At 43.8% G+C, this 17,762-nt stretch overlaps 1 protein-coding gene across 1 annotated transcript in view; it reads right to left on the bottom strand.

Annotated features, from left to right (window-relative positions):
- Positions 1–17,762, bottom strand: part of RASGRF2 (Ras protein specific guanine nucleotide releasing factor 2) — a 216,302-nt gene that overhangs the window by 9,904 nt on the left and 188,636 nt on the right. Inside the window, exons 19-22 of the mRNA XM_069492794.1 lie at positions 8,421–8,533; positions 3,149–3,209; positions 2,747–2,850; positions 566–650 (exon numbers count right to left, since the gene is read on the bottom strand). Coding sequence (XP_069348895.1) covers positions 566–650; positions 2,747–2,850; positions 3,149–3,209; positions 8,421–8,533 — 363 coding nt within the window. The remainder of the gene's footprint in view (positions 1–565; positions 651–2,746; positions 2,851–3,148; positions 3,210–8,420; positions 8,534–17,762) is intronic.

Below are 17,762 nucleotides of genomic sequence, written 5' to 3'. Positions count from 1 at the left end.
AAGACACTCCCACATCTGTTACTAGTTCTACCACAGGACTAAGACCAGGAGAGCAGAACCAATTGAAAGTTGGTGGGTACAAAAGCATCTCCTAGTCTTCCTGCTGGGGAGAAGCAGAGCTGGGAGATGGACCGACAGCTGGCCACTGCAGCACGGAGCCACGGAAACAATGCGATTATGCTCTAAGAGGTCCTTCCAACCCTGGAATGCAATCCGGGCTGAATGGTCAGTAATGATGAAGAGGAGTTAGTTGCACCAACCCAATCTTACTGTCACCACCGCCACCACCAGGAGCCAGTGACACATGCACTGCTCACTCTGTTAGTCAACTTAGGACCAGGAAGCAACAATCATCGAAAAAAGTAACCACAACCTATACATTATTGAGCACTTACCAGACTTGGGTACCATCAAAAGCAAACCTCTTATGTTAGGAAGTTAACTGGAAATTATTACATTACTGTGAGCTCTTAGGTGGCAGAGTTGCTTGATTTGGGAGGAGCGCTAAGACCCCACAATTCATCTCCTATAACATGTCCACAGTTTTCTTTTTATGGCTACTCACATCATTGAAGTGCTGGCTGGTTTTCATAATGTAAGGTGTTCTTTCATTTTTATCCAGCTTCATCCACCCTTGCCCAAGAAACTCTCTGAAAGTTCAAAACAAAACACAAAAACCAATTAAGTTTTTAAAAACTGGTGACTATGATCCTGGGTGATTATCATGAATATTAGACACATTAAACTTGACAGTGCCTAGAATGTCACCTGACCCCTGCTGCTACCGACCTCACAAACTTTAGCCCAACGGTAGCATTTCACCCCTTGATACCAAAAAGAAAAAGATTTTTCAGTTTCCAGCTTTCTCTTATAAATGTTTAGAACTTTGTCCCTGTTGGGATCATACAAAGGCTTTTCTAAAGTTGGAAAACCACCACCAAAACAGGAAAAATGAAGAGGTTAAGTGCTAATTCAGAAACCATGCCTATTTTCTCAAGATTAGTTTTAAAAGTATTAAGCTTTAGCAAAGAGTTCAAAAAAATGCATCACTACCAAAAATGTTAATCAAGAACAGAATTCTTTCCTCCACTCTGCTCTACCATTCTGCTGGAGGACGTAGGCTCCTAGGGCAGGGATTTTGTTATCCCCAAAGCTCAGGACAGTGCACACGGTGAGGGCTGAAACAACGCTCCTTGTTACACTTTCACAGCATGTGCACCTGGAGAGGCTGTTCAGCGGGTGGGAGCTGAGCTGGCCGGAAGCTCTGCCTTCCGAACCTTACTCCTGAGCAGGTCGCCAGACCCCAGCAAGCAACCAGGGACCATTAAGACGGAGCGTGCAGGAATTATTTTGTATAAGCATTTAAAGAAAAAAAAACCTTGAAATGACTCTGACACATTCTTAATACAGAAATGTTGACTGAGTCCTCGGGCAAGGTTCTTTGTCCCTTGCTTTTGTTGGTACCGCTCCCATCCTGCGGAGCGCTGGACACGGGGGTGCCAGCTGCACAGATGGAAATAACTGGTAGATATTCACACAGGCACTGAGGGGACAGGGAGGAGAGGTGGGGAGGGCCCCAGGAGGGGACAGCGGCAACCACAACAGTCCTGACTTTGCTCTTCCTCCTCCTCCACGATCCCCCATTCTTTCTCACTGCGCTGGAGGCTAGTGGGGGTGGGCGGTGGTGGAAGCGGGTGGGAAGAAACACTGTGGGTCCTAACTCAAGTCTTCAAATAATCACTGGGTTGATTTGAATGGCCTGCGGGGCACATCCCTATTTTAATTTGTTTTTCATGTTTACGGATAGGTCTGTGAGTGCTGGAAGAGGGGCAGGGAAAGAAGATAAAATGCATTGAAGATCAGTCTGCAGGGGCATCCTCTGGCCCTGCCCTGGTGTCTCTCTGCCCCTCAGCCACCTGCCCACGCCTGGACCCTCCATCATCACGGACATCCTCTGCTCTGCATAGGACACAGAGCACGTTCATGTCTCTCATCCCACCCTCCCTTTACCTCCAATTTAGCTATTAGTTCACAGAAAATTCTCACCGTTGCCATCTGTCCAAACACAGGCCTTGTTTGCGCAGGTACCAAATACGACAGCTGGAAGGGCCTTAAACAGCCTCCCCTTACTCTACACACAAGCAAACTAAAAGGCCGTGTGATGAAGCTTAGCAATACTTGTGGATTTATGGAAGTGGGTGAAGAATGGTGGCAGAATTTACAGCCTTTGCCCTAGATCAGTGTTCCCCACGGTGTACTCTTGGCCTCCCCAGAATTAGCTGTATTTTCTCCTTGACGATACAGTTTCCCGGGCCTCAACCAAACCTACTACAATCAGAATTCCTGAGGGGGCTATCTAGGAATGTACCTTTTTTAACAAGCTTCCCAAATGATTTTAGGTACACTGAAGTTTGAGAACCACTATTGTAACTGTAGTCAGGTTTCTGGAATTCAAGGATAGAAGTGTACAAAGAAATTCACATTCTATGGTAACCCTAGTCCATATAGAAACACAAGAGTGGCTGTTTTGAGAGTCCCCAAATCAATATTTCCAATATAAACTAAAATCAAAACACATTCAAGTGGGTTCAAACCATCTTAAGATTAAAACTCATGCCTCTGGGCATGTGCGCGCGCGCACACACACATATACACACACACACACACACACAGACGTCTGCCTTAGGAATAACATCCACTCTCTCCGCCAGCCAGTGCAGCCCAGCCTGCTGCGAGGCGCACTCACTCGTAGGGGATGCTTCTGAAAATGATGTGGTCCAGGAGGGTGATCTGCTCCGCCAGCTCCATGGCTGACAAGGTCTCGAAGCACTCGGCCTTCAGACAGTCAGTCTGCGAGAGAGGAAGAAGGGAGATGAAACACTCAGGGCAGGTCAGTGAGGCAGGCAGCTGCGTGTGTGGAAACGGGACATCCGTCACCAGGTTCTAGCTATGAAGGGAAATGGCGGAAAGCTCAAAAATATCAAGTCGACATTAATAACATCATGGACCCATCCGTAGGCCCCACACCAAATGTGGTCCACCTCACAGAGCTTCAAAGACAGGTCTAACTCGGTGATAAGTTTACAAGCTCACCTTTGAGAGGTAGTTTACACATGGTTGTGCTGGATAGAAATGTGGCTGAACTTACCATTTGAATTATATCCTCTAATTTTAGGTGGATGTCATCTTGATCATCTTGTGAAAGGGCTCTAAAAAAAAAAATCAAAATATCCTCCATGAAAAAAAAATAGACATGCTAGGAACGAAACTACAAAATATAGTTTGGTTTCCCCTAGGCGGGTAGTCGGAGAGGTGGGGTCTGCAAGGATGTGCAGCAGGACAGGCTGCTGAGCTGGGGACAAGTGGTTCCAAAACAGACAAACACAAGAGAATCGCCAAGACAGCTAATTTAGAACAAAGAGTCAACTTGTTACATGCAAGGTTGTAAACAGAACAGTCACCGTCAAGGCGAACCTGAGGGTGAGTGGGGTGTGCTCTGAGTTACGGAGATGATCTATCACGTGAGTTGGGGCATCCTCTAGACCATCAGTGAGCTGCAGTCACAGACCTGAGCACCCCATCCTCACCTTCCACCCGCTACCCTGGGCCTTCCCTGCTGCCGCTGCCGCAGAAGGTGCAGAGCCGCCCCCTTCGCAAGCTCATGCAGACCAGAAGCACATGGAGGTTCCAAACAGTGTGAGGCAGGAGCCGGCAGATAAATTCTTCCCCTTTGCTTTCTAGACAGACTTTCCTCAGGCGCTTTTGGTCCCAAATCCCATATACAGTGTCATTCAGCTCTCAATAAATATCTTTTTTGGGGGGAGGGGAGATAAATGATAAATGAATGAATAAGTAAATGAACACATAAGTTAATTAATACCTAAGATACTGGTTTCAGAAGGGGGAGGATATTTTCTTCAACAAAATTTCAGAGTCCAGGAGAATTATGCTGAGTAGGCATCCAATTATATAACTAAGTTATTCAAAATGAAGGCACAAGCACATATTGAAAGTACTAACATATTTAAACAGTCCTGAACCATGTAGCCTGTCTGCTGGAGGAGGCCAGTTTTAAAAGAAGTAATGATGTGATGTTCTGTTGTATTCTGAGTTGATAACAACCACCACAAAAAAATACAAAATCAACACAGATGGTTTATTGTATTCTAACTGTGTGCCAGTCACGTGCTAAGCATTTGACACACACTACCTCCTGTACCATACAAAATGCCTTCTAGCTAAGCATTAGTATCTCCACTTTATAGATGAGGAAACAAAAGCTCAAAGACGCGGACTAGCTTGCCAGGGTTCCAGAACAATTGTGCTTTTCCTGTTACTCTGAGCTTCCTGTAGGTCAACTCAGGAGAGGCAGCTCTGCAAGGGTCCCACCCAGAGCACACAGTCAATACATGCCACTTCCTCCTCTCTCTTCCTCCCCTCTTGCAAAAGCTCTCGCTGTTTGAAGGGGAGCAGGAGCCTTCTATAACAGATTATACTAGTGGCAACCCTCTCGCCAGCAATTAGCCATGTCATTTGTGAGCAGAAAGGAATAGTCATCACATGCTGAAGGGCAGATTAAGAGGAGGAAAAAATAAGTTAAACATATTCTCTTCAAAGACTCCCAAATCACATTTTGGAAGGGTCACTTGGAAGTGACCCTTTCCTGACGTGTATGTCACTCTTTCCACTGTAGTCTAGGTTCCTGGAGAGAGATCTCTGGCTCCACAGCTATGTGTACCAGTGGGAAAGATCTTTTTTATGAGGCCAGGAAATATCCTTCCCTTGGAAAGAAATGCTCAAGAAGTTAGCGCCTATCAAAGGTTCCTCTTCTCAGTGATTGATCTCTCATATTCCAAGATGCTTTCTGGTTCCATTAAGTTATCTAATATTTATGTCTTCCTGATGATGCTACTTGCGGCTTTGAGGTTTGAGGGTAACCTCTGTAGGAACTGAGTCCACCACCGTTGACCATCCAAGAAGTCGGCCACTGTTTCTTTTCATTCTGTGGCATGTTAGGTATCTATAAAAATCTCTACATTGAGTAGATTTTTGAAGACACCTAGTTAGACAACTTTGGAGGGGAGTGGTATTTTAGAAATATAAAAGTCCTGAGCAGAGGTTTTTAATCACAAACAGAGCAAGAAACTACCTATAGAAACTAAGTATATTCATCATTAAATAACTCCTGTGAGTCAGGGACGGCTCTTCACAGAGAAGTGTTGCTTTACTGTATTCATGTAATATATGCTTAAATACATTTTTTATGTTCAGATCTCTCTGTTGTATGACTGGAATGCATATAAATCTCTAACTGTCAGAGCCACATCTAACTACAATAGGACGTGTTTTCATCCCTCAGCCATAACCTGGATTTACAGTTCAGAACTGTGCAGCACCAAATATACTTAAAAGGAAATGGGTTCGGCCGGGTGCGGTGGCTCACGCCTGTAATCCTAGCACTCTGGGAGGCCGGGGCGGGTGGATGGCTCGAGGTCAGGACTTCGAGGCCAGCCTGAGCAAGAGCAAGACCCCATCTCTACTAAAAAATAGAAAGAAATGATTTGGACAGCTAAAAATATATATAGAAAAAAATTAGCCGGGCATGGTGGGGCATGCCTGTAGTCCCAGCTACTCAAGAGGCTGAGACAGAAGGATTGCTTAAGCTCAGAAGTTTGAGGTTGCTGTGAGCTAGGCTGATGCCACAGCACTCTAGCCGGGGCAACAGAGCAAGACTCTGTCTCAAAAAAAAAAAAAAAGAAAGAAAGAAAGAAAAGAAAACCAATCATTAAAAAAAAAAAAAAAAAAAAAAAGGAAATGGGATCAAGCAAGTTGTATAAATGGAAAATTCCTCCTTCAGTTACGGAAATAAGGGTAGTCTAAAAACAGAGCCAAGAGCAACCAGCCTCTATCTGGAGACTGGTCCACAGTTTCTTTGGGCAGACAAGGTGATGAAGCCTAAGAAAAGTCACGACTGGCTGCGATCTAGCCTGGTTTTCCTTGGGCCATATTGCCTTGATGGCAAAACTGTTTTTCCCAAGAGCTCCTGTCAGTGCTGCTAATAGTTTAATAATAATAATTATAATCATAGCTGCAATATGAGACTAATTACGTTTCAGGGATTGTGTCAACCTCTTTATACATATGATGTACCCTTCCCAACAACCCAGTAAAGTGGGTATTCCAGGCCCCATTTTCTAAATGAGGACACTGAGGGTCACACTGGTGGAGAAACTTGACACCTGCAAGTGGCCGGGCCGAGATCTAAGCCCCTGACATCCTGCAAAGGTTAGAATCAGACTGCTCAGTGTCTTACTCCTACTGTACCATCCACTAAAAATTCTCTTCCCTGTCGGCCTTGCGCTTCTAATTCTCAGGTTACCATTCGGCAGAGAATGGGCACATCTTAAGCCTGACGAATGATGAAGACCTGGGATGGTGAATATGACTCATCTTAAGCACCAAGTCCAGTTGACCGGTTTCTCAGGTCCCCTCTTGGTGCGGACGGAAAGCTCTTAGGATTGATTGGAAATGTGTGGCACAGGTGTCCTGAGGGGACTGGCAAGAAGAGGGCCTCACATTAATCAACCCTGACCGTTGTTCCCAGTCTGAACACCATCATTTCCCTGAAAGCTACTTAGTCAAATGTCCCTAGGCACACAAACTTCCAGAATACAGTTTTTTAAGTATGAATGTTTTAAATACAAAGAGCACAACGAGCTATTTACACGGAGAGGAAAGGAACGGCCATCACCCACAGGCATAATCACTCATCCGCTGGAACAGGCTTTTCCTGAATACACATTTACAACTTTAAAATCTGAAAATAGACTCAGTAATGGAATCCCTAAGCTTACTTAGATGTTTTCATAGACTGGAAAAAGTAAATAAGGCCTCTAATTGTGTCCTAGGGCTACCCTAACAAAATACCACAAACTGCGTGGTTTAAAACAACGGAAATGTATTGTCTGACAGCTCTGGATAGAGGTCTGAAATCAAGATGTTGGCAGGGAGTCCTCCCCTGCCTTCTCTTAGCTTCTTCTGGTTTGCCAGCAATCTCTGGCGCTCTTTGGCTTGCAGCTGCAAATGCCTGTCTCTGCCTCCATGGCATGGTCTCTGTGTCTGTCTTCTAGGGTCAACTTCTTATAAGCACACCAGTCAAATTGGATCGGGGGCCACCATATCCCAGTAAGACCTCATCTCAACTGATTACACCTGCAATGGCCTTATTTCCAAATCAGGTTACATTTTGAGGTAGTGGAGGTTAGGACTTCAACATATCTTTTTTGAGGGGGGACACATAAAAGCCCCTACACCAAAGAATGGTCTGGCTACGGGATCTTCAGGTAATGAGGGCTAAGATGACTTACGGGCCAGTTGCTAGAGCATCACAAACCCAAATCTGGCATTGCTGTGTCAGGGAGGGACTTCCAAAAACACGGTGGACTGAGCTAAAATAGACTCCCTTCCACACACAAGCTCTCTGGATAAGGTGCACAAAGAAACAAAGTAGCCAAGCTTGGAAGAAAGAAAGGATTATTTGCAGAGATTGTAAATGAAGAGGGAACTAGAAATCAGAATGGTAAGAGAGTACCAGGCCCTAGGAGATAGGTGCTGGGCTTCCCACCCGCAAGTGGGGAAAGAAGATAGAGCCATGAGTGAGCTGGGAAGTTGTAACTGAAATGTCTGCACAAAGCCATTGATGGCTTCCCTTTTCATGGACTAGAAAAAAATCCACCCAGCACTTCAAGAAGCTGTAAGAAAGCTTGCTACTCGCTTAAATGCTGGGTGTACCAACTATGGACACAAGTCTCCAGTGGGATACACAAAGTTCAAGCCTTTATGGCACAGAGGTGTGGAGTCGCACTTTATACAATCCCACACAATCACACAAACTATATGAGGTGGAAATCCTAAATGGAAAAGTTGACAGAAAAATTGGTTTAGGACCAGTGAAACAAGCCGAAGAAAATGCGTAACTCCTCTGGGATGGTGCACACACAATCTAGGTGCACAGGACTCCCACAGAAACACTACCACCCTGCTTACAAACATGAGCTTACGATAAACAATGAGAAAAAAAATCTCTCTGCAATGTCTGCTGGACTCGCAGGAGAGGATCCCTAAGGCTTCCTTCCTTTAACGTTTGGCCCTACAGTGAACCACAGTCTGGCCACACAAATAGGTGCCGTCACACTCCACTTGAGTTATGCCACCCAGATCAAAGTCTTCCTGAGACAGCAGCCTCCAAATTGCCCCCCAGGAAAGAGAAGATGACAGATAATACTTTACTGGTGAGAACACAATCCCTGCTGCCCCCAGGATCTTCAGATTTATCCTTCTGGTTTTACAGGATCTTATTTTCTGTGAACATAGCACAAACAAACTGACGTAATTCAATCAGCCTCTGCAATTGCTTTTACCTCAGGATGTTTGCTGTGGCTTTCCTTTCTTGGGGAAGAAGGTCTGGGTCTCGCAAAACTTCTTCTAGCAAATTTAGGACGTTCATCTTTAATTCGTTGTTGAGCTCAAAATCCTATAAAATAAAATGAATCTTTTTAAATTTTAGTTTTGAAGGGTTAATAAAGCTCTGTGACATGTGGCACCATGCCTCATGATGAATTCTCTAGAAGCTATGGAAATTAAAAACATATGGACCACAGAGCTCCAGCCACCCCCAGAGACCCTGATTTGCTTGGTCTGGGATGAGGCCCTGGTGTTGGCATTTCTGATGGGCTCCCCAGGGGATGCGAATGTCAGAGTTAAGAACAGCTGCTCTGGGGACAGCAACTGGGCAGGGTCCTTAACAAAGCTTACAAGGGCCAGGCCAACCCCTCCAATCGCTTCTCTCACTCTGCTTGCGTCCCCACGACCTCTAACACACACCACACACACCACACACTCACACACACTCACTCACACTGTTCTACACCTGGCAATGCCTTCAGTTCCTCAGAGAGATACATGCTGCTCTTAGCCTGGAACACTGTGCCCCCTCCCTGTGTTTATTTCTATTCATCTTTTGGGTCTAGGAGGTGATATGCATTCTCCCCAGAGTCTTCCTTAACTGACGCAGTGGAGTTGGGAGTTTTTTCTTTGTGCTTTCATGGAACACATAACTCACCGCTATCATAACACGCTGATTGTATTATAAGGGCCAATTTAATTGCCTGCTTTTCCACTGAATCAGGAATAAGATCAGTAACTGGTACACAGCAGGAGCTCGAAAAATATTCGTTGCAAGAATAAAATCTATCATTTGGGTGGTGACTTCAGTGAAGATATGCTAAAGCTACCAACATGTATCTATATCAATATAGACATGCTAAGGGCTAAAGAATGATACAAACTGATGGGGCCACCTCAAACCAACACAGGAGTGAGACTGAAGCGCAAAGTAGGGGAATATGAGCATCCAAATGAATGATGAGAGTAGTAAGCAATAATTAACTGAACAAAAAGACCCTGCTTACAAAGATAGATAGATAGATAAAGGGGGTAGAAGATAAAGCTGTGATTTGTAGTGGAATTACAACCAGTAAATGCAAAGGAATAAATGAGTTCGAAAATTGCCATTTTCAACCAAAGCAGTCATCACGGGTTCAGGCAAGGATCATGAATGGGTGCTAAAATGGCTGACTAAAATATACTGGGACAGAATTAACAGTCTCAGAGTACTCCCCAGAGCTTACCTATTAATTTCAAAGGGAGAATCTGTCAGATAGCACCTTACCCAAGTGATCAAAGTTATCATCCCCAGTGATGGAAGAAACCATCATGTACCTACTAGCAACGTTCTGTAATGGAATACATCACTTCCTTAGCATTTCTGCCCAAAATGCATAATCTTGATCTAATCGTGAGGGAGCACTGGCCTGTACTCTTCAAAAATGTCAATGTCATGAAGGAAAGAAAAACCGAGGAACTCTTCCAGTTTAAAAGATACCAAAGGGGCCACAGCTAAATGCACCACGTGAACCTGGATTAGACCTGGGGTCAGCAGGGGAATGCTTAGAAAGGGCTTTACTGTGACAACTGGCACAAACTGGATCAGAGCTAGGCACCAGTAGAGAGCATTCTACCAATGTTAAATTTTCCTTAATTTGATCATTTTACTGTTGCCTATGTAAGAGCAGGTTCTTGTTCTTCGGGGACAGGGGAGAGAGAGAGGGACTAAAGGTGGTAAACATGTTAGCCATTGGTGAGGATGCAAGATGTGTATCAGTGTACTTTGTTTGATTCTGGAAATTTTTCTCTTGATTTGAAAATTTTCAAGGTCAGTGTTGGGAAAAAAGAATAGAATAAAAAGGTAGAGTTGTGGCTCTTGCACTCTTTTATTAAATGTATCTGTATGACACACCTCCAGGCAGCATACTGGCATTGTCAGATACTCGGAGACGACCAGAACACTGCAAAGTCCTGCTTTTAAGGCTCTTGCTCTGATAGACTGTACCTTCTTTTTTTTTTTTTTTTTAGCACTGCACAGGATGTTTATTTTTATTTTTTTTTTCATTAATAACAATTTAATTTTACAGAATCAAAGAGTCTAACAGTATATCTTGTTAGATACAGTATGTCCTCATAATGTATACATTATTTCTTGTACAATGATATGAGACTGTACCTTCTTATGTGCAGGCATGAGTGTTTATTTTCCCCACATAAAGTGACATATTATAATTACATTTTAACTTTAAGGAAAGTAATTTTGAAGCACTGACATTCTGAATTGTTTTAATGGATTAGAGAGAAGGTTGCTAATTGCAATAAATCAGATAAAAAGAAAACAGCAAAAATTTCCTACATTTAATAAAAAAAAAATTTTTAAAGTTCATTATTTCACAAATTTTAGACAATGCAAAAGTCTAACCTAACTTGAATTGAGTATTTTTGTACCTCAGTTTGGTGGCAAACAGTAGTAACTTATTCTCAATATTTCACTTTTCACTGTTTGACATTAGCACCATTTCTTTGGGAACAAGAGTCACTGGACCCAAGAGTAACACAGATGTTAATGTCTTATCAATCTTAGGGCTTCCGATGATATATTTTCCTAAAATTTCACCTACTTATTGTTCAACAATTAATATTCTCACTATTAATTTTTCGTTTAAAATGTATGCAAGCAGAAGAAAGTAATATTTTGCCAGTGTTTTTTCCCCTTTGTTCTACCCTCTCCCTCATTTCAAGATAAAGGGAAACTGTTTATAAACAGTTAGTGATAATGATCTCACCTACTTTAATCTGTGTGCACTACCAAAGAATTTCTCAGCCACCAGGAGTCTATTTCCTTAATGAATATTTAATATATATTAGTGAGACAAGCGAGTCCTTGTGTAGCTATGTCGGGTCTCTAATGATGCAAATAATCTGATTATCATAAACAGCACGATTAGTGTGAAGGACATCCGGCTACTGTTTGGGCCTTGTTGAGGATTAATCAGCGGTTTAATCAGCAAGCATCACTGAGCATTTACTGTGCCCCATACTGGGCTCACCTGTGGACCCCAGGACAGCACGTGTGTGAACCGTCTTGTTAAGGAAAGCAGAATGTAATTTTATTATTCTGAGCTCTGGGAAGACTGGCTTGAGAAGGACCTTTGAAAGACTTAATGAAACCAGCCGAGACACTATCTGAAGCATGACGAACAGTTACAGTTGAATATTCCCTGCGCTGCTGCTGATATAAATCGGACTCTGATAGCTGAGTGTGACACAGAAGAATCTGCACTCACAATTTTGCTTACATTAGTATGGGTTTTTACAAGGTCTAGAGTAATCTGTTGTATATAATTTTAGTTCTTCCTCAGTTGACCTGGCAGCAGACAAGACAGGAGGCATGATCTCGTGATCGCCCTTCACACATGGGCCACTGAGGCTGGAGAGATGTGATGGTACAGGCTGCGATTAGATTCTTAGGGACACGCAGGCACTGAGACAAGAACACAGGTCTTCCGCCTGACTCCTGCCTGACTCCAGAGTCCTTTATACCTGCCCTTCTCAAACTGTCCTGTGCACAGGACTCACTCGGGGCTGTAGCTAAAACTCAGATTCCGCATCCACCGGTCTGGAATGGGGACAGAGATTCTGGGTTTTTCTAACAAGTCCCACATGATGCCACACTGCTGGTCCAGGGACCACATTTTGAGGAGCACTGCCTATGTTTATTAAAAAATAGATAAATAATAAGCAAATAAACAAAAACTCAAAAAGAAAAAAAAAATCGAAATCTTCTGATGTACTGTCTAGAATGTGTAATTTCATTCTTCACAAATGCATGTAAAATACAGACTTGATCGTTCAAAAATCCCTGTTAAAAATATAGTAGCTGCTACTGAATAAAAAAGAAATCTAAGGCAGCAAAAGATACTTGCCCTATTAAAATCCAGAGCTCAGTTATTCACAAGAAGTCTGGCTGACAGCCATTTTGTCATTATCCAGAATGTCATTTTTGGCTGCGTTTCCCCAAACCCGAAATGGGCAGAGAGAACGCTGGGTGGCACAAGCGCCACGGGGCGGCTTCTCGGAGGCAGCGCGCCAGGCGCCCACGAGATGGCGCTCCGGGGTCGGCCGCAACTCGCGTCTGCAGCCGCCTTGGGCTGGGACCTGGCGGGACCCGCGGGCTGCAGGGCAGGCAGAGCCCGGGGCGAGAAGCTGCTTGCCGAAGGTTACCACACAAAGCCTCACGCGCCAGGTGCGTGAACCTGAGGCCCCCGAGACACCCTGACATGTCACTGAAGATTCCACAGCAGCAGTATTTAGTGTAGTTTTTGTTTTCTAATTCGCCAAGCAGGAATGAGCAGACAGGATTGGAACAAAGAAACCACCCTGGGATGCAGGTCTGGGAACCACCTCAAAGAGGCGACACCTGCAGCGGAGAGCAAGACAAAACTGTCAAGGAATGGAGTGTGGACCGAGCAATGCTTAGAAGCGAAACATTGTCAAGCGATGATGTTAGAATGAATCCTAGAGAGAGAAGCTAGTGGGAGAGGGGCTATTTTACCAAGATTTTATTGACTCAGACATGATGAGCAAATCATATATGATTTTCCCTAGGTTGGTAAACAACTCCTGAAGTAATTACAGCCATAACTAAGACTTAGCCAGAGGTTGCCCCACGCTAGGTAATATTTTCACCACTTTATTACCTAATTTAATCCTCAATAGCAATCCTACAACAAAGTCACTATCATTATTCACACGTTACATATGAGGAAGTCAAAGTACAGAGAATCTAAGTACCTCATCCAAAGTCACACAGGTAGCAAGTGGCAGACCCAGGACTTGGACTCAGGCAGTCTTGGCTAAAGCCTGAGTTTTTAACCGCTACACCACACCGCCTCTTGAGGAAAAGCAGCCATCAGTGGATTAGTGCTGGCTGGCTTGGGGAAGGCTAGGCTGAAACGTCAAGCAGTCGCTGCACCTGGAACTACTTCCCACCTGTACTATTTGAGACAGGGATCTTGAGGCTCTGGTTTCCAGTCTGAACAAACCAGTTTGCATTAACAAGACTAGATCAGACAACAGAAAAATAATCTGTGAAGCAATAAATCAGATTCTCTAGCACTTGAAAACTAATCCCGATTGATAGCTTAGGCATTTTGGAAATTACATTCATTCTTTCAGGAGAGCAGGGTAATAATTAGTAATTTACTACATGAGGCCAAGGGAACTCTAGGACATTGGGAAAGTCTGACTCAATAAACACAGTTTGAAGATAAAGAGAATTATGAGAGTAATTTTCTCATTGTAATCAGTACAGTGTATTCCTAACACTGGCCAGAGATTTTAAAAGGAAAGTCGAAATACTGCAGAGTGTATTAAAACCACACAAATACTTTTAAAACCCGGAACAAAGAGCTCATAAAGGAAGGTCTTAGGATGTGTTAGGCTCAAAAATAAGAGACTAGGGTTTGACTTAATGATTTTTGAGAAATGAAAAGCATGCTACTGTTTTCTGTCTTCTTTGACTTCACAAGGTGAAAAATTTAATTTAAATTGTGGTATAGATTTAGACTGGGCCATTTTGCAAACTGGAAAACTGAGGCAAAGATGCTGAGTGATCATCTCAAGATGTGTGTAGATCAGCCGTGGCAGGTCCGGGACACACACCTCTGATTCCTCATTTGGATGAACTGGAGATAACAGGCCTCTAAACCGGTGTGGTTTTCAAGTCTTTCGAGGAGAGGAACCTTTATCAGAACTCCAATGTTGAAGCTCTATTCCAGGGGAAATTGTGCTGGCTAAAAGCTGGAGTGGGGCACCCTGTATAGCACGGCTCCCTTTGCCCACCAGCCACCACCCCTGGCCTGCCTGTGTCTAACGACACCTCTGGGCAACAATGACTCTGAATCAGGGCTTCTCTCTGGAAAAGCGGAAGGGCAGGGTTTCCAGCATTTCCTGTTGCATAACTACAAAAATATTTTAAAAGCCTCATTGTTCACACAATGAAAAAGAACATTCTAATTGGAAAACATAAGAAAGGGCAATAAGTTTGGAATTAAACTCCGCAAAGCAATGCCATAGTACATGCTCAACACGTATTAGTCATTAATTACTTACTCATCAGCTTCTTGAATCTTCAAAGAGGAACAGAATATACAGGAAATGTGTACCTGGCTATCACCTAGGAACTTAAATTTCAGGTAGTAAAACCTGGAGATAATTAAGCCCCAAGTCAGGTAAGCACAGTGCTTACAAAGCTTCTGGTAAGCCCCTGAATTTTTGTTGAATGAATGGACAAAAGTCTGTAGGGAGGGTACTTGACTTTGAGACAAGTGGTAATATGCTACCTAATTCTTAAACTGGAGGTTTGGGAAATTAGTTTAGCAGATGTAAAGTGGGAGGATACTAGGGGAAGGCACAGTGCAAAATGTGGAAGATATGTGAGTACAAAAATAACTGGGAAGAGGCAAATGGCAATGAATGACACCAATTCAGTTAGAAGGGAAAAAAATCCAGAAAACCATTTATTCGATCATTTTCTAACAAATGACTCTACATTTGAATGACTTGATAAAATTCAGCCTCTGGTTTGGAACAGCTGTGGTTACAGGAATTTTTAAATACTACCCACAACCCTGAAGTCAGATAGCTCCCAAGCTTACATCTTTAAGCCTCAAAAGGGAATCAGTCAGGTTAAAAAGCTTTATCAAAAAAAAAAAAAGAGAGAGAGAGAGAATTTTTCCAGAAGCTGTATTTTCCATTAGATTTCTAGATAGGTGGTTAATTTATATGGATTTTAGCTTTCAAGACAATGACAAAGACTAGAGGGAAAAAGAAAAGTCTGAAAGGGCCTGCTTTAATCCTGATGTTTAAAACTTTCTTAGTTAAATAATGCCACCTGCCAACAAAATTATCTTTAAGTCTAATATAAGCCTTAGGAAAGTACTAGAAAGTAGTCTATTACTTATACTTTTTTTCTCCCTACTCTGATCCGTAAGAGGGAAAAAGACTGATGAAGAAAGCTGGTAGGGAAATGTACATCATTCCTTCCCCATGGAGAAGACGCATTCAGAGTTACAGGAACATGGTAGAAGTAGCAGCTTTGACATTCATCCAAGGAGAGACTTTATGCAAAGAGACTGGAAGCTACAGGTTAGTGACATCTGGGGGCAGAGTGGAGAGGAGAGGACCACACGGAGAAGGGCAACAAGTGGGGCCGAAGCATGGAACCTGAACAAACCAGCAGACGCACGAGTATTAAGTCAGCTACTGGTATCCTGAGGCAGCTCTAAAGTGATGGAGAGCAGGGATTCAGGCCCGGCCAGATCCAATGAGGACGGATGATGTCACTGGCCATCGTTCGCCACGCTGAGGACTCAGCTGCATGCCATGGTCTCCAGAAATGCTTCCGAGATCCAGGAGTGATTATGAGAGTGGGGGATGCAAATTAGGAAAAGTAAGCGCACCCCCCCCCCACGGCACTTGCATCAGAAAGCTCTTATGACAGAGATAAGCTATTGATGTACATAAAATCCCATGTGGTGCTTCTCAGTGGTTTCTCTGTCAATGAAACCCATCCACAGAAGGTTAAAGAACCCCACTAGTTCTACAGGGAAAACTAAATTTCTGTCTTGGCAAGTAATGGAAACTGAAAATAAGTTCTATTGAAGACACTGAAGCCTCCTGAAAGCTTAAATCTAGTTCACACTGACTTAATAAATCCTGAAGTAAATGTCTCTCCATAAGGAGAGTTTAAAGGACAACAATGGGGATGTATACCAGATGAGAAAAAGCTTCGGTAAGTAGTTAAAGGAACTAGGATTTTCATACTTGGTTGGTTGTTTCCCTGGACCAGAGAAAAAGAGTTAGAGAATGAAAATCTATCTTTAGGGATTTATAAAAAAAAGAAAAAGAAAGAAAATCTGTACCTATCAGATACTAGTTTCTTACATTTTGTATTTTCCAGAGAAATATGACAAGTTATTCGTTTGTGCATTAGAACTCTACACAGATCATTTTGCCAGTTTTACAATGAGGAAACTAGCTAACATTGGAATCCCGACTCGTGTTCAGGTTTCTGGATTTCTGTCCTCACAGGAGTCCTTCTTGACCCAGGAATCTCTGAAGACCCAAAGTGAACTGTGACGCCCAGGGCGTCTGTCCTGGGGGGAGAAGGAGAACACGAAGGCCAGGGAAGCGATGCAGCAGCTCCAGCACCGTAGGGTGGAGAAAACGTCAGCCTATGTGCCCAGGACATCAGAAGGGGCCAAAAGGACCTGAAGTGGCCGGACTAATTAAATTAAACACAGCATTCTCTATTTCATCTTGGCTGCTCCCATGGGAAATCTGAGTTTGTGAACAAACACTGGTGTGTAGCTGGTGGATGTTTGGGATCTCTTAGCTGAGACAGGCAGAGGTCGACAGGAAGTGGTGTGGACAGCTAGAAGGGAATGGGCATCAATTAACAAGGGTGAGACTAACATAAAAAGTATACAGGCCATTGATTATCCTCTGACCGGGTGTTTGTCTAAAGCTGTTTGCAAGTTTGAAGCAGTGGACAACTAATTTGTCATTAAAAAAATATTTCGTGGCTGCCAGCATCTCACACTGACACTAGATTTTATCTTCTTGTTCCTGGTATCCCCATCGGCTCCCACTGGCTGAAGATAGGCCCTACTTTGGGTCCCTGAGCAGCGGGGCAGCATCTGATCCGCCTGTCAGGGTGGAGATGTCTAAGGTCTCAATGTCCTAAGAACAGGGGGAGTTTCCGGGCCCTGCACCATGGACAGCTCTCACTGCGCCTCCTGCAGGCCAGCGGCCGGGGGCGGGGAGGCTTGCACAGGCGACTGCTGTCGCCATCTGAACCGGGGAGGCACTGCAGTGGTCCTCAGAAGGGACACAGCGCCCCGCCCTGCACTGCCTTTAGCACGTACAAATCCTTTGTTTGGGCAACACAAAATAGAGTCCAGGACAAAAGTAACTTTCCTACGGAAAGGTTTAGAATTAGAGAGGGAAGGCATTGGCAGTGTTAACACGTGACATTCTCTCTGTTCTGAGTCACAAGTGGGTTTTTACATTTCACATTCTGAGCAGTCCGTGTCTCAGGCGTTGGCTGTCAAAATGCAGTGGCTGTGAGATTAGGGGTTCTGAGCAAGGACTGTGCAGCCACACAGGTGTGAAACCTGGCACTGCCATTTGCCATTGTGTAATCTCAGGGAAACGAGTTCATCTGTCTGAGCTTCCGTTGCTCCATCTGTAAACAGGGGTAATAACAATATCTACCTTCCCTCCCTCAAAAGGGCACAGTCAGGAATAAACGA

The sequence above is a fragment of the Eulemur rufifrons genome, chromosome 17 (genome assembly GCF_041146395.1).
Source record: "Eulemur rufifrons isolate Redbay chromosome 17, OSU_ERuf_1, whole genome shotgun sequence".
NCBI classification, from domain to species: Eukaryota; Metazoa; Chordata; class Mammalia; order Primates; family Lemuridae; genus Eulemur; species Eulemur rufifrons.
This window is presented reverse-complemented; position numbering and strand designations above follow the sequence as displayed.